This window comes from Amia ocellicauda, chromosome 15 (assembly GCF_036373705.1).
Source record: "Amia ocellicauda isolate fAmiCal2 chromosome 15, fAmiCal2.hap1, whole genome shotgun sequence".
In the NCBI taxonomy this organism is placed as follows: domain Eukaryota; kingdom Metazoa; phylum Chordata; class Actinopteri; order Amiiformes; family Amiidae; genus Amia; species Amia ocellicauda.
Window position 1 is genome coordinate 1,222,351 of NC_089864.1, and position 21,442 is coordinate 1,243,792.

Consider the following 21,442-nt stretch of genomic DNA (forward strand, 5'->3'; position numbering starts at 1 on the left):
ATCAGTGAAGGAACCGGGGCTGGCAGCGCTGAGCAAAACCACCCATCCGTGTGCCACAGCTGGACAGCTCCTCCCCTCTCCCTCCCTCTCTCTCCTCCACTCCCCTCCACTCCCCCTCTCCCTCTACTCCCCCCTCTCGCCACACACAGGGGACACACAATATGAGAGACACAGTAGATTATATTATAGAAATTGATATCTATTTAATAATTACACTTTGGGAACATTTATATTTTTCAAAACAGACATATAGCATTAATTTCATGTATTATTTACAAAAGTGGTAAGAAAGTGCCATTGTTGGCTGTCACCACTGCCTGGATTTTGGCCAGGAGTGGCATTGCTCCTGTTCTTGTTGTCCAGAGCGTGGTACCTGTTCCCACACATCTCTACCAGCCACTGGAGCTCCTCGCTGCCCGTCTCCACAAGTCCTGGACGCTCTTACCATTCAGCTGGTTGGTGTGGGTGAAGAGGAGCACGGTGCGTCCAACATCCCCCTCCCTGAAGACCTCCCTTCCCTCTGCAGCGTCTTCCTCTCCTCCCCTGTGGATCGGCCCAGCGGGGTCACCAGGAGGAAAGCGTGGGGTCCTGGGACAGACAGGTTGATACAGAGCCCCACATCCCGTCTCATGTCCCCCTGAGAGAGTAGCGTGTGGAACCAGTCTGGTGTGTCCATCACAGCCATTTGTCCCCTTCCCTCTGTCTCCTCTCCTCTCTCTTGTGTGCTGTCTCGTCTTGCTGTTCTTATTTCTCCCCCCCTCTCTCAACCTTTCTTTTCAGGTGATCTATCTCTCTCTGCCTCTCACCTTCACTTTCTCTGCCTGTCTGTATCCCTCTGTTTCACCTCCTCTTCCCTCTATTCTATCAGTTCCTGGTACATTTGAAGTTGGAAGAATCTCTCATTGTTCAATGCCACCATCTCCTCTATCTTGTCCAGCAGCTCTGTGACCTGAGTGCCGTCGCCCCTGTCCCTGTTGTTGAGAACATGATACCTGTTCCCACATTTCTCCACAAGCCGCTGGAGCTCCTCCCCTCCTCTCTCAATGTGCTGCTCAATGGTTGTGTCTCCCAGTCTGTCCCCCCCAGTGAACAGCACTATAGTGTGTCTCCAGACTGTCTCACTGAGGAGCTCCAGGTGTTCCTGCACTGATCTCCTCTCTCTCTCTGTGAATGACTCCCCCACAGGAATGGTCAGGAGGAGAGCGTGGGGTCCCGGGGGGCACAGAGACACACTGCGCACAATCTCCTGTTTGACCCGCTCTGGGGTCTCCTGTGCAGAACCACTCCTCCAGCCTGGTGTGTCGACCACAGTGACCTGCCTCCCGGCCACTTCACCCTGTCTCCTTTCGCACCGCTGAGTTACTGTCTCTTTCAGACTCCCGATCTTAAACGCCTCTCTGCCCAGGATGGTGTTTCCTGAGGAACTCTTCCCAGCCCATCTTCTCCACCCCAGCAGCACAATCCTCAGCTCTGAGAGACGCTGTGTCTCATGGGAAGCAGTCTGTCTCCCCCCTGTCAGAAAGAAACAACACAGTTTAGATACCTCTTCAGAAACTTAACCCAAACTCCACACAGAGATGGCCTGTCATCACACAGTGTGTTCTAGTGACAAGGAGACCCGCATGGTATCTTGCCTGCCTGGTGCTCAGGTTGCAGATCTCCCTAAACTAGTAGACGGGCTACTGGCCAAAGCCGGGGGGAATCCACTGGTCATGGTCCACATTGGAACCAATGACATAGGAAATGGAAGGACAGTTTAAAGAGTTAGGAAAGAAACTAAAGAGCAGAACCTCCATCGTAGTTTTCTCTGAAATACTTCCGGTAACAAGTGCATGGCCAGGGAGACAGGCTGAGATTAGAAAGTTTAACATGTGGCTGAAATCTTGGTGTAGGGAAGAGGGCTTTAGGTTTATGGAGCATTGGTCTTTCTTCTGGGATAGATGGGACCTGTACAATCTGGACGGTCTACATCTAAACAGAAGGGGGGCTAATGCATTGGGAGAGAGCATGGGCAGAGTAATTGAGAATCTTTTAAGCTAGGGACCAGGGGGGCAGGGAGCTCTGACAATGGGAGATGTTCCTCTAAGGAAAGAAACAAAGGGAAACTGCTAGTAGGAAAGTCCTGAAATGTTTGTACCTCAATGCCAGGAGTATAAGGAACAAGATGTTAGACCTAGAAGCCACAGTGCTGACTATGATGTTGTAGGAGTGACAGAAACATGGCTTACAGGAAATGATGGGGATGAATACAAGTTGGAAGGATACACACAGTTTAGGAGAGACAGATAAAATCGAAGAGGAGGTGGGGTAGCATTATATGTGAAAAATGACATTGAGGCAGAAGAAATCGTATTAGATCCCAGTAGCGGAACAGAATCTTTGTGGGTTATGGGCATTGTACAGTGTAATCAGTACTGCATGTAGCAATGATGTGGCTGTTATAATGGGGGACTTTAATTTCCCAAACATAGACTGGGAAAGCCCAGTCGGGACTACAGAAGCAGAAATAGAAATGGTTGAGATGGTAAATGACTGCTTTCTAACTCAATTTGTCAGGGAACCAACCAGGGAGAGTGCAGGCATTGACTCTGGTTAGCTTTGAGGGATACTTCCAAAAAACAAGGTCCAAGTCTAAAACAATGTTCAACAATTTTAGAAAAGCAAACCTTGAAGGTATGAGGTGGCACTTAGAAGAGGTAGACTGGAGCACACTGGATACAGAGTCAGTTGAAAATGGATGAGTATATTTTAAGAATATACTACTTGAGGCTCAGAAGAAATTTGTACCAAAACTTAACAAATTGAGGACCAAAAAACATTGGCAAAAATGGTTTAATAGAGGTATGAAAAAATATATAAAGAGAAAGAAAATGTTGTATAGTGCATACAAAAGAGATGCAAAGAGATCTTAAGAAAGGGATCAGGAAAGCAAAGAGGGAAATAGAAAGAAACAGCTCTTGGAGCTAAAACCAATGCAAAGAGCTATTTTCAATATTACAACAGCAAGAGGACAATAAAGGAGGAAGTGAAACAGATAAAGGGCAAAAATTGAGGTATCTTGGAAAACGAACAAGATGTGGCAAATGTTCTAAATGAGTATTTCACAGAGGTTTTTACAAATGAAAAAACACATGACATGCCACAGGTAACAATCAGTCCAGTCAAACCCTAAGAGAGATCAGGATAAATGAGGAGGAGGTACTAAAGGGACTAGCAGAATTAAAAACCAACAAATCACCTGGGCCAGATGGGATATTCCCAACAGTACTTAAAGAAATGAGGGAAATTATTTATAGGCCGCTAACTCAAATATTCCAAATGACACTTAGAACAGGGGATGAGCCAACTGACTGGAAGACAGCAAATGTCAAACCAATCCACAAGAAAGGGGACAAAACTGAGCCAGGAAATTACAGACCAATCAGTCTCACCTGCATCACCTGTAAAATGTTGGAGAAAATGATTAGACAGAAAATAGAGGAGCATCTTAATGAAAACCATATTCTTGGAGATAGTCAACATGGGTTTAGACGAGGCAGATCATGTCTTACTAATTTATTAGAGTTCTCTGAACATGCAACTGCAGCTGTAGATCATGTGAAAGCATATGATATGATATTCTTAGATTTCCAAAAAGCTTTTGATAAGGTTCCACACCAAAGACTGATCCTCAGATTGGAAGCTGTAGGCATTCAGGGTAATGTAAGTAGATGGATTATGAACTGGTTGATGTCTAGGAAACAGAGGGTGTCAATTAGAGGAGTCGCTTCTAACTGGAGTGAGGTTGTTAGTGGAGTTCCACAGGGATCAGTACTAGGGCCTGTGCTTTTTCTAATCTATATTAATGATCTGGACTCTGGGATAGTTAGGAAACTTGTCAAATTTGCAGAAGATACTAAAATAGACGGCTCAGCAGATACAATCTCGGCAGCACAGGCTATTCAAAGGCACTTAGATAATATTCAGTTGTGGGCCGACACCTGGCAGATGAAATTCAATGTGGACAAGTGCAATATATTGTCAAAGTGTAGAATTGAGAACAAGGGCAGTGATGTTCAGACTGTGCAATGCACTAGTTAGAGCTCATCTGGATACTGTGGACAGTTCTGGGCTCCACACTTCAAGAAAGATATCGCTGCTCTAGAGGCAGTTCAGAGGAGAGCAACCAGACTTATTCCAGGTCTGAAGGGAAAGTCCTACTGAGAGACTGAGGAACTGAACCTTTTCACCCTGGAACAGAGGAGACTACGTGGGGACTTGATCCAAGTCTTCAAAATCATGAAGGGCAACGACTACATCAATCCAGAGGAGCTTTTCCAGATCAGCAGGGACACACGCACCCGGGGACACAAATGGAAATTGGGCTTCAAGGCATTCAAGACAGAAAACAGGAGACACTTCTTCACACAGAGAGGCGTCACAATCTGAACAAACTCCCCAGCGATGTGGCTGAAGAGACAATTTGGGAACATTCAGAAACAGACTGGATAGGATCCTTGATCACTTAGTTATTAATGGACACCAAACGAGCACAATGAGTTGAATGGCCTCCTCTCATTTGTAAACTTTCTGATGTTCTAATGTTCTTATGTCATTACAAAGAAACAATTGAATTAACACTGGGGAGATACTGGTCTGTGGTGGTGGATTATGTATATCTTTAGAGCCTCTGGACAAACACCAAGGGGTTCAAAGTGTGGACAGCTCAGCTCTGCACTCTAGAGATGCTGAGATCAGAGAGTCAGTGACACAGACTGAGAGGAGAGCCAGTGAGATCAGAGAGTCAGTGATACAGACTGAGAGGAGAGCCAGTGAGATCAGAGTCAGTGATACAGACTGAGAGGAGAGTCAGTGAGATCAGAGAGTCAGTGATACAGACTGAGAGGAGAGCCAGTGAGATCAGAGTCAGTGATACAGACTGAGAGGAGAGCCAGTGAGATCAGAGTCAGTGATACAGACTGAGAGGAGAGCCAGTGAGATCAGAGTCAGTGATACAGACTGAGAGGAGAGCCAGTGAGATCAGAGAGTCAGTGATACAGACTGAGAGGAGAGCCAGTGAGATCAGAGTCAGTGATACAGACTGAGAGGAGAGCCAGTGAGATCAGAGTCAGTGATACAGACTGAGAGGAGAGCCAGTGAGATCAGAGTCAGTGATACAGACTGAGAGGAGAGCCAGTGAGATCAGAGTCAGTGATACAGCATTAATCAGACTCACTGAGGGGAGGGTTGAAGTCCTGGCTGCAACTCTTGACAGGCACTGTGGTTTCCTGTGTGTCTTTCTCCAGCTCCTCATCCTTCAGTGTCTTTCTCATGTCATCTTTCTCATTCCTGTGCTTCATCTCCTCTTCTGGTCTCTCACTCTCCTCAAACTCCATTTTGCATTCATCAATGTCTCTCTCTTTCACCTCGCATCTCTGTATCAGCTCCTCTTCTCTTGCTCTCTCCTCATATTCAAATATCTCTTTCATCTCCTGTTCCTCACTCTCCATCTCCTCACACTCCATTCTGCTCTGATCTATGTCTCCCTCTCTGTCCTCACTGTACTCTGCTGCGTCTCCTATCTCCAGCTCTTTCTCATCAATCTCTTTCATCCCCTCCTCCTTCTTCATTCTCTCCTCATACCAATTTTTCAGATCCTCTATCTCTTTCCTCCTCTCTTCATCCCTCAATTTCAGCTCCTCTTCCCTCAGTCTGATCCTCTCTTCAGTCTCTCTGTATATTTGGCTGATGTCAGTAGTGAAGTGCCAGCCCCAGTTTCCTGCCACCATCTCCTCTATCTTGTCCAGCAGCTCTGTGACCTGAGTGCCGTCGCCCCTGTTGCTGTTGTTGAGAACATGATACCTGTTCCCACATTTCTCCACAAGCCACTGGAGCTCCTCTCCTCCTCTCTCAATGTGCTGCTCAATGGTTGTGTCTCCCAGTCTGTCCCCCCCAGTGAACAGCACTATAGTGTGTCTCCAGACTGTCTCACTGAGGAGCTCCAGGTGTTCCTGCACTGCTCTCCTTTCTTTCTCTTTGATGAAGACCCATCCAACAGGAATGGTCAGGAGGAGAGCGTGGGGTCCAGGGGGACAAAGAGACACACTGCGCACAATCTCCTGTTTTACCAACTCAGGGTTGGCCTGTACAAAATACCATGGACACCAGCCTGGTGTATCGACCACAGTGACCTGCCTCCCAGCTACTTCAGCCTGGCCCTTCTTACACCACCTGGTTTCTCCCACTATCTCCCACTTCTCATCCACTATCCTGGTCTTAAACTGCTTTCTGCCTAGGATGGTGTTTCCTGAGGAACTCTTCCAAGCTCCACACCACCCCAGCAGTACAATCCTCAGCTCTGAGAGACGCCGTGTCTCACGAGAAGCAGTCTGTCTCCCCCCTGTCAGAGAGAAACAACACAGTTTAGATCCCTCCTTAGAATCTGAATCACAAACTCCACACAGAGAGGCTGCCATTATAAAGACATTACAGAACAGCTGAACTCTGAAAATGCGCCAATATGAAATACAGTGAATCTCTAATGCACTATGAGTTCAAACACAGACTGAGTACAGTGGGGCTTAGGGGCTCTGATCTGTTGCCACTGCAGCCAGGAAAGTGGTACATTCTAGTGTGTGACTGATCCAACACTGGAGAGATACTGGACATTACATAATTACATTATGGAAGCATGGCGCCTGGAAAAGGTACATCTTTAGAGCCTCTGGACAAACACCAAGGGGTTCACAGTGTGGACAGCTTAGCTCTGCACTCTAGAGATGCTGAGATCAGAGAGTCAGTGATACAGACTGAGAGGAGAGCCAGTGAGATCAGAGAGTCAGTGATACAGACTGAGAGGAGAGCCAGTGAGATCAGAGAGTCAGTGATACAGACTGAGAGGAGAGCCAGTGAGATCAGAGTCAGTGATACAGACTGAGAGGAGAGCCAGTGAGATCAGAGAGTCAGTGATACAGCATTAATCAGACTCACTGAGGGGAGGGTTGAAGTCCTGGCTGCAACTCTTGACAGGCACTGTGGTTTCCTGTGTGTCTTTCTCCAGCTCCTCATCCTTCAGTGTCTTTCTCATGTCATCTTTCTCATTCCTGTGCTTCATCTCCTCTTCTGGTCTCTCACTCTCCTCAAACTCCATTTTGCATTCATCAATGTCTCTCTCTTTCACCCCACATCTCTGTATCAGTTCCTCTTCTCTTGCTCTCTCCTCATATTCAAATATCTCTTTCATCTCCTGTTCCTCACTCTCCATCTCATCACACTCCATTCTGCTCTGATCTATGTCTCCCTCTCTGTCCTCACTGTACTCTGCTGCATCTCCTATCTCCAGCTCTTTCTCATCAATCTCTTTCATCCCCTCCTCCTTCTTCATTCTCTCCTCATACCAATTTTTCAGATCCTCTATCTCTTTCCTCCTCTCTTCATCCCTCAATTTCAGCTCCTCTTCCCTCAGTCTGATCCTCTCTTCAGTCTCTCTGTATATTTGGCTGATGTCAGTAGTGAAGTGCCAGCCCCAGTTTCCTGCCACCATCTCCTCTATCTTGTCCAGCAGCTCTGTGACCTGAGTGCCGTCGCCCCTGTTGCTGTTGTTGAGAACATGATACCTGTTCCCACATTTCTCCACAAGCCGCTGGAGCTCCTCCCCTCCTCTCTCAATGTGCTGCTCAATGGTTGTGTCTCCCAGTCTGCCCCCCCTGGTGAACAGCACTATAGTGTGTCTCCAGACTCTCTCACTGAGGAGCTCCAGGTGTTCCTGCACTGATCTCCTCTCTCTCTCTTCGATAGAGATCCATCCAACAGGAATGGCCAGGAGGAGAGCGTGGGGTCCAGGGGGACACAGAGACACACTGCGCACAATCTCCTGTGCAGGGTTGGCCTGTACAAAATACCATGGACACCAGCCTGGTGTATCGACCACAGTGACCTGCCTCCCAGCTACTTCAGCCTGGCCCTTCTTACACCACCTGGTTTCTCCCACTATCTCCCACTTCTCATCCACTATCCTGGTCTTAAACTGCTTTCTGCCTAGGATGGTGTTTCCTGAGGAACTCTTCCAAGCTCCACACCACCCCAGCAGTACAATCCTCAGCTCTGAGAGACGCCGTGTCTCACGAGAAGCAGTCTGTCTCCCCCCTGTCAGAGAGAAACAACACAGTTTAGATCCCTCCTTAGAATCTGAATCACAAACTCCACACAGAGAGGCTGCCATTATAAAGACATTACAGAACAGCTGAACTCTGAAAATGCGCCAATATGAAATACAGTGAATCTCTAATGCACTATGAGTTCAAACACAGACTGAGTACAGTGGGGCTTAGGGGCTCTGATCTGTTGCCACTGCAGCCAGGAAAGTGGTACATTCTAGTGTGTGACTGATCCAACACTGGAGAGATACTGGACATTACATAATTACATTATGGAAGCATGGCGCCTGGAAAAGGTACATCTTTAGAGCCTCTGGACAAACACCAAGGGGTTCACAGTGTGGACAGCTTAGCTCTGCACTCTAGAGATGCTGAGATCAGAGAGTCAGTGATACAGACTGGAGGAGAGCCAGTGAGATCAGAGAGTCAGTGATACAGACTGAGAGGAGAGCCAGTGAGATCAGAGAGTCAGTGATACAGACTGAGAGGAGAGCCAGTGAGATCAGAGTCAGTGATACAGACTGAGAGGAGAGCCAGTGAGATCAGAGTCAGTGATACAGACTGAGAGGAGAGCCAGTGAGATCAGAGAGTCAGTGATACAGACTGAGAGGAGAGCCAGTGAGATCAGAGAGTCAGTGATACAGACTGAGAGGAGAGTCAGTGAGATCAGAGAGTCAGTGATACAGACTGAGAGGAGAGCCAGTGAGATCAGAGAGTCAGTGATATAGACTGAGAGGAGAGCCAGTGAGATCAGAGTCAGTGATACCGACTGAGAGGAGAGTCAGTGAGATCAGAGAGTCAGTGATACAGACTGAGAGGAGAGCCAGTGAGATCAGAGTCAGTGATACAGACTGAGAGGAGAGTCAGTGAGATCAGAGAGTCAGTGATACAGACTGAGAGGAGAGCCAGTGAGATCAGAGTCAGTGATACAGACTGAGAGGAGAGCCAGTGAGATCAGAGAGTCAGTGATACAGACTGAGAGGAGAGCCAGTGAGATCAGAGTCAGTGATACAGACTGAGAGGAGAGCCAGTGAGATCAGAGTCAGTGATACAGACTGAGAGGAGAGTCAGTGAGATCAGAGAGTCAGTGATACAGACTGAGAGGAGAGCCAGTGAGATCAGAGAGTCAGTGATACAGACTGAGAGGAGAGCCAGTGAGATCAGAGTCAGTGATACAGACTGAGAGGAGAGCCAGTGAGATCAGAGTCAGTGATACAGACTGAGAGGAGAGCCAGTGAGATCAGAGTCAGTGATACAGCATTAATCAGACTCACTGAGGGGAGGGATGAAGTCCTTGCTGCTCCTCCTCTTGACATGCCATGTGGATTCCTTTGTCTCTTTCTCCAGCTCCTCTTCCTTCAGTGTCTTTCTCATCTTCTCCTTCAGCTCCTCTTCTCTCCCGCTCCACTCCTCCTCCATCCTCAGTTTCAGCTCCTCTTCCTTCTCTCTCTCCTCTTCACATTCATTTCTGTTCTGATTGATCTGTCTCTCTCTCTCACCTCTCTGTTTGTTTCTAATCTCTTTCTTTCTCTTCTTTAACCTCTCTTTAAATGTTTTGAACTCTTTCTCTTTCTCCTCACACTCCTTTCTGATCTGATCAATCTCTTTCGCTCTCTCCACTAAACTGTGTGTCAGGTCTGCTATCTTTTTCTCTCTCATTTCATCCCTCTCTCTCTCCTTGTCCTCACAGTCTTTTCTTAGCTGATCAGTCTCTTTCTTCAGCTCCTCCTCTTTTTGTCTCATCTGCTCTTCTATCTCTCTCTCTCTCTTTTCATCTCGCTCTTTAATCCCCCTCTCTCTCTCTTTCTCTCTCTCCTCATACTTCTGTTTCAGGTCTTCTTTCTCTCTCTTCCTCTCCTCCTCTTTCTCTCTGATCTCCCTCTCTCTCTCTAAATCCCTCTGTTTAAGCTTTTCAATTTCTTTCTCTCTCTCCTTTAACCTCTCTTTAATTGCTTCTATCTCTTGGTCTCTCTTTTCATCCCTCTCTTTAATCTCCCTCTCTCTTTCTTTCTCTCTCTCCTCATACTTTTGTTTCAAGTCTTCTATCTCTTTCTTCTTCTGCTCCTCTTTCTCTCTGATCTCCCTCTCTCTCTCTCTCACCCTCTCTGCATCCCTCTGTTTCATCTGCTTCTCTCTCATTGTCTCTTTCTTCTCATGCTCTGTCTTCATCTCTTCTATCTGTCTCTTCCTCTCATCTTCCCACTGTTTCATCCTCTTCTCTCTCTCTCCCCCCTTTCCCTCATACTCCTTGATACATTTATCAATCTCTCTCTTCATCTCTTCATCTTTCTGACTCAGCTTCTCATCCACGTCTCTCTCTTCATCCCTCTGTTTGAGGTTATCAATCCCTTTCTCTCTTTCCTTACACTCCTTTTTCGGCTGATCTATCTCTCTCTTCATCTCCTTCTCGCTCTCTCTGTCCCTCTCTGCATCCCTCTGTTTCACCTCGTCTTCCCTCTGTTCTATCATTTCATGGTACTTCCCTGCCACCATCTCCTCTATCTTGTCCAGCAGCTCTGTGACCTGAGTGCCGTCGCTCCTGTCCCTGTTGTTGAGGACATGATACCTGTTCCCACATTTCTCCACAAGCCGCTGGAGCTCCTCCCCTCCTCTCTCAATGTGCTGCTCAATGGTTGTGTCTCCCAGTCTGTCCCCCCAGGTGAACAGCACTATAGTATGTCTCCAGACTGTCTCACTGAGGAGCTCCAGGTGTTCCTGCACTGATCTCCTCTCTCTCTCTGTGAATGAGTAACTCCACACAGGAATGAGCAGGAGGAGAGCGTGGGGTCCCGGGGGGCACAGAGACACACTGCGCACAATCTCCTGTTTGACCCGCTCTGGGGTCTCCTGTGCAGAACCACTCCTCCAGCCTGGTGTGTCGACCACAGTGACCTGCCTCCCGGCCACTTCACCCTGTCTCCTTTCGCACCGCTGAGTTACTGTCTCTTTCAGACTCCCGATCTTAAACGCCTCTCTGCCCAGGATGGTGTTTCCTGAGGAACTCTTCCCAGCCCATCTTCTCCACCCCAGCAGCACAATCCTCAGCTCTGAGAGACGCTGTGTCTCATGGGAAGCAGTCTGTCTCCCCCCTGTCAGAGAGAAACAACACAGTTTAGATACCTCTTCAGTGCATTTCCTCTCTCTCTCAAGATGGCAAGAGGAGAGATCAGTGGTGCAAAAAGGCACCAGTCTACAGAGATGTGGAAAAAAGATGTGGTCAGATGAGTCCTCCTTCACCATATTCTCGACAAGTGGATAAGTGCATGTGTGGGACACCAAGAAAACGGGACAGGCCTGACTGCTGGACCCCTACAGTGAGGGGGTCCGGAGGCTCTGTTATGCTGTGGGGGGCATAAAGGGAAGTGTCACTGCAAATCATGAGAATGATTCTGAGTGAACACCTTTATCCAATGGTGACACATTTCTGTCCTGATGGGAGTGGTCTCTTCCAGAATGACAATGCCCCATCCACAGGGCACGAGGGTCACTGAATGGTGTGATGAGTAGAGATGGGGATCGAGACCCGGTTCTACTACGACCCGGTTCCAAATTTCTCAAAACCCGATTATCAATAAGGTCCGAGCTTATAGATACTGCTATCGAGACTAGTGGGTAATATAATGTAACGTTAACTTATGTATAGAGAGACAAGAGTCGTGTCATTTAAATCAAATCACTGGTGCACAAACATGCATCGATTGTCTAATAAAATTACTAAATTCAATTGAATTGCCTGCCAACCGCCTTTAAACTAAATGAAGAAGAATTTAATTGCGTCACGCCCTAATTCCCTTAATTTCTCATTTCGTTGCTTGCTAGGATGGCTGAACGTACTAAGCGTTCAAAGGCTTGGCTACATTTTAATAAAGCCAAAGATAAGGAGGAAGCTACATGTAATTTATGTTCACAGGTAATTTCTTGCAAGGGCGGGACACTACAGCAATGATTAAGCATCTCAACGTTGTGCATCAGTTAAAGGGAAAATGCAGAAACTTCAACAGTCTTCGGGTTGCAATGGTGCCAACCCCGGCTGCCATTGCAGGACAGTCATCCTCCTCCACCCACGGTGTGCATGGTGAGCGCAGCCCAACTTTGTAGCAAGTCTCCATCGTTGACAATAATAATCCAATTCAGGGCTCTACAGTGCAACTATTTCACTCGAATATGCCCCTAAAATTAGATACGTGCGCGAACAGAAAAATTATTTACGAGCACAGTGTGTGAAGAGCTGTCAAGAAGAGCGGTTTTTCTTTTTGTTGTGTAATATTTATTTTATTTATGTATATTTATTTTATTTGTTGTTGGAAAAAACTTGTTGCACATTTTGCTGCTGATATATTATTTTACTGTTCTCATAGTTATATGTTATGTTGAAATGAGAAATTAAAGAATCAAAGTTTTTGCAATAATAGAAATAACAGTTCTGTTAAGAATTTATCGTTGTCTCGACTTACCAACAAATAATAGAAAAGTATCGATATTGGTATTGATAAAGGCTGGGATTGTTAAGCAATCATGAAAATGGTATGAATATCAATAAAAATTAATGATCCCCATCCCTAGTGATGAGTATGAAAATGATGTGACTCATATGCTGTGGCCTTCACAGTCACCAGATCTCAACCCAATTGAACACCTATGGGAGATTCTGGACCGACGTGTTAGACAGCGCTCTCCACCACCATCATCAAAACCTCAAATAAGGGAATATCTTTTGGAAGAATGGTGTCTATCCCTCCAGTAGATGAGGATAAATGAGGAGGAGGTACTAAAGGGACTAGCAGAATTAAAAACAAACAAATCACCTGGGCCAGATGGGATATTTCCAACAGTACTTAAAGAAATGAGGGAAATTATTTACAGGCCGCTAAGTCAAATATTCCAAATGACACTTAGAACAGGGGATGAGCCGACTGACTGGAAGACAGTAAATGTCAAACCAATCCACAAGAAAGAGGACAAAACTGAGCCAGGAAATTACAGACCAATCAGTCTCACCTGCATCACCTGTGAAATGTTGGAGAAAATGATTAGACAGAAAATAGAGGAGCATCTTAATGAAAACCGTATTCTTGGAGATAGTCAACATGGGTTTAGACGAGGCAGATCATGTCTTACTAATTTATTAGAGTTCTCTGAACATGCAACTGCAGCTGTAGATCATGTGAAAGCATATGATATGATATACTTAGATTTCCAAAAAGCTTTTGATAAGGATCCTCACCAAAGACTGATCCTCAGATTGGAAGCTGTAGGCATTCAGGGTAATGTAAGTAGATGGATTATGAACTGGTTGATGTCTAGGAAACAGAGGGTGTTGATTAGAGGAGTCACTTCTAACTGGAGTGAGGTTGTTAGTGGAGTTCCACAGGGATCAGTACTAGGGCCTGTGCTTTTTCTAATCTATATTAATGATCTGGACTCTGGGATAGTTAGCAAACTTGTCAAATTTGCAGATGATACTAAAATAGGCGACTCAGCAGATCTCGGCAGCACAGGCTATTCAAAGGGACTTGGATAATATTCAGTTGTGGGCGACACCTGGCAGATGAAATTCAATGTGGACAAGTGCATTATATTGTCAAAAGTGTAGAATTGAGAACAAGGGCAGTGATGTTCAGACTGTACAATGCACTAGTTAGAGCTCATCTGGATACTGTGGACAGTTCTGGGCTCCACACTTCAAGAAAGATATCGCTGCTCTAGAGGCAGTTCAGAGGAGAGCAACCAGACTTATTCCAGGTCTGAAGGGAATGTCCTACTGAGAGACTGAGGGACCTGAACCTTTTCACTCTGGAACAGAGGAGACTACGTGGAGACTTGATCCAAGTCTTCAAAATCATGAAGACACTTCTTCACACAGAGAGGCGTCACAATCTGAACAAACTCCCCAGCGATGTGGCTGAAGAGACAATTTGGGAACATTCAGAAACAGACTGGATAGGATCCTTGATCACTGAGTTATTAATGGACACCAAACGAGCACGATGGGGTGAATGGCCTCCTCTCGTTTGTCAGCTTTCTTGTGTTCTTATGGTCTTATGAACTGCTAACAAAGGCTGTGATGCGAGTTTGACTACGATCGTCCTCAGTTGTTCTTTCTTTGAGCTTTATTTCCATATGATTAATCATAGGACTAGGGTATCTGTGATATGCAAGTTTGATATTATATATCTTTCACTGCACATTCAATTTTTTCAAATATTTCCATACATCGCAAGTCCGGTCTGGTGGCCATTCTACCTGTAGTGAACTGTGTGTTTTCAGCATTAGCTGAAACAGTTCCTTCCTCAGTCTGAATACTCATTGCAAAAACTGCATTCAAATGTATTGGTGATAAAATCATGTTCCCATTTTCATTGTCTATGTTTGAATTTCACAATATCACATTGACATCACTTTTTTATGTTTTATTATACAAAGCTTATGACATTTTTTAAGAATATTGTAAATCTTAGAAAAACAAAAAGACGAATACTACATATCTTAATGAATACTGACATACTTATCGAGTACTCTGGCACTCACGTACTCCTGCCCATCCCTAATACATAGCAGGGAATCATAAGACAGCAGGAGTAATTACATCAGCCATAAACAGGAAACCGTGACTGTGACTCATACCGAATAAACAGGAGACCAGGAAAAATAAACTGAATATAGCAATAGAATAAGAAGAACTAAATGAAGGAACAGAAAAGTTGAAGGGAAATATATTTAAGATACATATTTTCATAGAATCCTAGCAATTAAATTTAACAACATGTTATCATGTATGATGGACTAAGGTAACAGAAAATTGATACAGAATACAGCATGCTACCCACTCTCCCTCTCCCTCTCTCTCCCTCCTTTCCTCCCCTTATCCTAAAAATAGTAACCCTAAAAATAACGACAGTAATAATACTAATAAATTAATCTCTCTCCCCTATAAATAATGAATAATTATCACATTCTCTCTATTAACAGTGAGAGTCTCGGTAACAACAGGCCCTAACACCCCCCAGCTGACAATTCAGCACCAACACCCGCCCCCACAGCCTTCCTCTCTTTCCATTCATCTTTCTCCCCTTCTGTCTCCTCATTCTCCCCTCTCCTTCTCTTTTCCTCCCTCTCTCTCCTGTCCTCCTGTCACTGTCTTCCTGTATTTATGCCTCAGTAGTTATATATTGTTGTGTAATATTTAAATCCCATTACATCTCTATTGTCTCAGGGTGTGTAGTCCAGTGTGGTGTTGTGTGTTGTATGGTGCTGTGTGTGTGTTTGTGTGTGTGTAGTGTGTGTGTGCGTGTGTGTGTGCATGTGTGTGTGCGTGTGTGTTGCTGGTGTGTTGCTAATGTTTTCCCTCCAGTCACTCCAGTCAGACAGTTTGCCCATCAGCTCAGTCCCTCTAATAACTCTCTCAGTGGGACTCTGAGCTCAGCGCAGCGGACACTTTAACTTGGGGACGGGAGGACAGAGGGACAGTGTCTCCTGAGGGACACAGAGGACAGAGACACAGAGCAGTGACTCACCACCAAGGGAGGAGGATGCTCCACATCTTTCTTTCAAGCTTGCCATATCTTCCTTTCTCTCTTCTTCCTCCCAGCTGCTCTTCTCTCCCTCCAGAGGTCACTGGTCTCTCGTCTCTCTCTTTCTGTTGCTGTGGCGCTCAGTGTCCACTCTCCCTTCACACACACAGTCCTTATCTGGCCCCTCTGTGGCAAAGGGGTCCCAGGTGTCCAGAGGCTCAGTAATGAGTCCCTGTAGAAACCAGAGGAGCTCAGAGTTCAGATCCAGGCATTTTAGTGGCTCCTCCAGACGTTCAGCCCAGCTGCTGCTGCTTTCTGTCCTCAGTCCAGCGCCTCTGAGAATGAGAGCACAGCTGGTTACTGGGGGACAGAGCTGCATCGAGGTGTGGCCAGAGATCACAAGAAGAAATGGGATTTCCTTTTTTCTGCTATTTCACAAAGAATGAGGAACAGAAAGTAAAGAAAGTATCTCAATCCCCTTGGAATCCACCACACTCTCTCCTTCTTCCGCTACAAATCTAGGAGTCACCCTCTATCCTGCGCTCTCCTACACCCAGCACATCACCACGCTGACGTGCACCTGCAGATTCTTCCTGAGCAACATACGCCGAACCGTCCCTTCCTTACCAACTACTCGACTCAGCTGCTCGTCCAGTCACTGGTCCTCTCCCGCCTGGACTACTGCAACTCCCTCCTGACCCGCCTGCCAGCGTCCACTGCCCGCCGCTCCAGCTCATCCAGAACTCTGCGGCTCGTTTGATGTTTCCCTGTCTTGCATCTGACACGCTACCATAATTTTGCAACTATGCTTCATTATACTGCTTGCTAATTCATGTTAGATGTCCTGTTGTTCACTGCGGTTTCTCCTCTCCCTCGCCCTTCAGCTCATGGCTGCGACTTCATCGCATCATGTCCACACAAGTTACGTTTGGACTAGGATGAATGCTTTGTGTTTTATATTAACTGTATATATAAAATCTACATTTCAACATCTGCACTTCAGTCATTGTTAAGCTCTAACTGTATTATGCGTTATTTGAATTTGATACTGTATTCTTGCACTTCTGTATTCTCATGTAACCTGCAAGTTGTCCTGGATAAGGGCATCTGCCATTAAATAAATAATAGGCCTAATAATTAATACACAATTAAAACCAACTTTATTTTATAGGGCAAAAAAGTATTGTAAAAGACTTACAAAAACGGAAAAAAGATTAAAACAAAGACATGCTAAATCTATAAAAAGACCATTAAACAGTTTAGTATTATTTCCACAGTCTTTGTCAACCGGAAAAGAGTTTGACTAATTGTGTCCCGTGATCGAGGAGCGAGGCTTGTGTCCAGTTAGGTTTTTGTGGTGACTGAGCCTTACACACCCCCCCACACACACTCAGACACTCAGAAACTCACCCACACACACACACACACTCAGAAACACCCTCACACTGAGAAACACACTCACACACACACACACTCACACCCACGCACTAAGAAATTCACCCACACACACCCACAGACACTCGGAAACACACTCATGTTCACACTGAGAAACACACCCACACACACACGCACTCAGAAACACACACGCAGACACGCACACACTCACACTCAGAAACTCACACACACGCTGAGAAACACACTCACACGCAGACAGTCACACTCACACCCGGACACTCACACACACACTCGCACTCACACTCAGACACACTCACACACACACTGTGAGAAACACACACACACGCACTCGGAAACACACTCACGTTCACACTCAGAAACACACCTGCACACACACAGACACTCGGACACACACACACTGAGAAACACACTCACATACAGACACTCACACTCAGAAACACACACTCACTCTCACACACACACTCACAGTCAGAAACTCACACACACTGAGAATCACACTCACATACACACACACATACACTGAGAAACACACTGAGAAACAAACTCACACACACAGTACACACACACTCACACTCAGAAACTCACACACACGCTGAGAAACACACTCACACGCAGACACTCACACACACTGAGAAACACACTCACACACATACAATGAGAAACACACTCACATACACACACACACTGAGAAACACACTCACATACACACACATACAATGAGAAACACACTCACACACACACACTGAGAAACACACTCACATACACACACATACAATGAGAAACACTCATAATCACACACACACACTGAGAAACACACACCCGCACTCACTCATAAACTCACACACACACACTGTGACAAACACACACACACGCACTCAGAAACACACACGCAGACACGCACACACTCACACTCAGAAACTCACACACACTCTGAGAAACACACTCACACGCAGACAGTCACACTCACACCCGGACACTCACATTCAGACACACTCACACGCACTCGGAAACACACTCACGTTCACACTCAGAAACACACTCGGACACACACTCACACTCAGAAACTCACACACACACTCACTGAGAAACACACACTCACTCACACACTCACAGTCAGAAACTCACACACACTGAGAATCACACTCACACACACACTGAGAAACACCTCACATACACTGAGAAACACACTCACATACACTGAGAAACACCTCACATACACACACACACACACACTCACACACATACAATGAGAAACACACTCACATACACACACACACTGAAAAACACACTCACATACACACACACACTCACACACATACAATGAGAAACACACTCACATACACACACACACTGAGAAACACACTCACATACACACACTCACACTGAGAAACACACTCACATACACACTCACACACATACAATGAGAAACACACTCACATACACACACACACTGAGAAACACACTCACATACACACACACACACTGAGAATCACACTCACACACACACACACTGAGAAACACCTCACATACACTGAGAAACACACTCACAATCACACACACACACTGAGAAACACACTCACATACACTCACACACATACAATGAGAAACACACTCACACACACACACTCACACACATACAATGAGAAACACACTCACATACACACACACACTCACACATATACAATGAGAAACACACTCACATACACACACACACTCACACACATACAATGAGAAACACACTCACATACACACACACACTGAGAAACACACTCACATACACACATACAATGAGAAACACACTCACATACACACACACTGAGAAACACACTCACATACACACACACACTCACACACATACAATGAGAAACACACTCACATACACACACTCACACTCAGAAACTCACACACACACTCACTGAGAAACACACACTCACTCACACACTCACAGTCAGAAACTCACACACACGCTGAGAAACACACTCACACGCAGACAGTCACACTCACACCCGGACACTCACACACACACTCGCACTCACACTCAGACACACTCACACACACACTGTGAGAAACACACACACACGCACTCGGAAACACACTCACGTTCACACTCAGAAACACACCTGCACACACACAGACACTCGGACACACACACACTGAGAAACACACTCACATACAGACACTCACACTCAGAAACACACACTCACACTCAGAAACACACACTCACAGTCAGAAACTCACACACACTGTGAATCACACTCACACACACACACACTGAGAAACACCTCACATACACACTCACATACACACACACATACACTGAGAAACACACTCACAATCACACACACACACTGAGAAACACACTGAGAAACAAACTCACACACACAGTACACACACACTCACACGCAGACACTCACACACACACTAAGAAACACACTCACATACACACACTGAGAAACACCTCACATACACACTCACAATCACACACACACACACTGAGAAACACACTCACACTGAGAAACACACTCACATACACACTCACACACATACAATGAGAAACACACTCACACACCCACAGACACTCAGAAACACACACGCAGACACGCACACACTCACACTCAGAAACTCACACACACGCTGAGAAACACACTCACACGCAGACAGTCACACTCACACCCGGACACTCACACACACACTCGCACTCACACTCAGACACACTCACACACACACTGTGAGAAACACACACACACGCACTCGGAAACACACTCACGTTCACACTCAGAAACACACCTGCACACACACACACTGAGAAACACACTCACATACAGACACTCACACTCAGAAACACACACTCACACTCACACACACACTCACAGTCAGAAACTCACACACACTGAGAATCACACTCACACACACACACATACACTGAGAAACACACTCACAATCACACACACACACTGAGAAACACACTGAGAAACAAACTCACACACACAGTACACACACACTCACACTCAGAAACTCACACACACGCTGAGAAACACACTCACACACAGACACTGAGAAACACACTCACATACACACACACACTGAGAAACACACTCACATACACACACACACTCACACACATACAATGAGAAACACACTCACATACACACACACACTGAGAAACACTCACATACACACACACACTCACACACATACAATGAGAAACACACTCACATACACACTCACACACACACACTGAGAAACACACTCACATACACACACACACTGAGAAACACACTCACATACACACACACACTCACACACATACAATGAGAAACACACTCACATACACACACACACTGAGAAACACACTCACATACACACACACACTCACATACACACACACACTGAGAAACACCTCACATACACACACACACTGAGAAACACACTCACATACACACACACACTGAGAAACACACTCACATACACACACACACTCACACACATACAATGAGAAACACACTCACATACACACACACACACTGAGAAACACTCACATACACACACACACACACTGAGAAACACCTCACATACACACACACACTGAGAATCACACTCACATACACACACACACTGAGAATCACACTCACACACACACACACACTCACACACATACAATGAGAAACACACTCACATACACACACACTCACATACACACACACACTGAGAAACACCTCACATACACACACACACACTGAGAAACACACTCATATACACACACACACTGAGAAACACACACACACACTGAGAAACACACTCACATACACACACACACTGAGAAACACCTCACATACACACACACACACTGAGAAACACCTCACATACACACACACACACTGAGAAACACACTCACATACACACACACACTGAGAAACACCTCACATACACACACACACACTGAGAAACACACACATACACACACACACACTGAGAAACACACTCACATACACACACACACTGAGAAACACGTCACATACACACACACACACTGAGAAACACCTCACATACACACACACACACTGAGAAACACACTCACATACACACACACTGAGAAACACACTCACATACACACACACTGAGAAACACACTCACATACACACACACTGAGAAACACACTCACATACACACACACACTGAGAAACACCTTACATACACACACACACTGAGAAACACACTCACATACACACACACACACACACACTGAGAAACACACTCACATACACACACACACACATACAATGAGAAACACACTCACATACACACACACACTCACATACACACACACACTGAGAAACACACTCACATACACACACACACTGAGAAACACACTCACATACA

General features: G+C 45.7%; 1 protein-coding gene across 1 annotated transcript; it reads right to left on the minus strand.

The window, feature by feature from the left end:
* Window positions 1-178: 178 nt before the first annotated feature.
* Window positions 179-20,111, minus strand: LOC136771621 (trichohyalin). The gene is made up of 6 exons (XM_066724037.1): window positions 16,274-20,111; window positions 15,650-15,981; window positions 9,410-11,224; window positions 6,970-8,124; window positions 5,216-6,379; window positions 179-1,512 (listed from the first exon to the last, which is right to left on the minus strand). The coding sequence occupies exons 2-6, from the start codon at window positions 15,693-15,695 to the stop codon at window positions 857-859; spliced, it is 4,836 nt and encodes a 1,611-aa protein (XP_066580134.1). The 5' UTR covers window positions 15,696-15,981; window positions 16,274-20,111; the 3' UTR covers window positions 179-856.
* Between the last annotated feature and the right edge of the window lie 1,331 nt (window positions 20,112-21,442).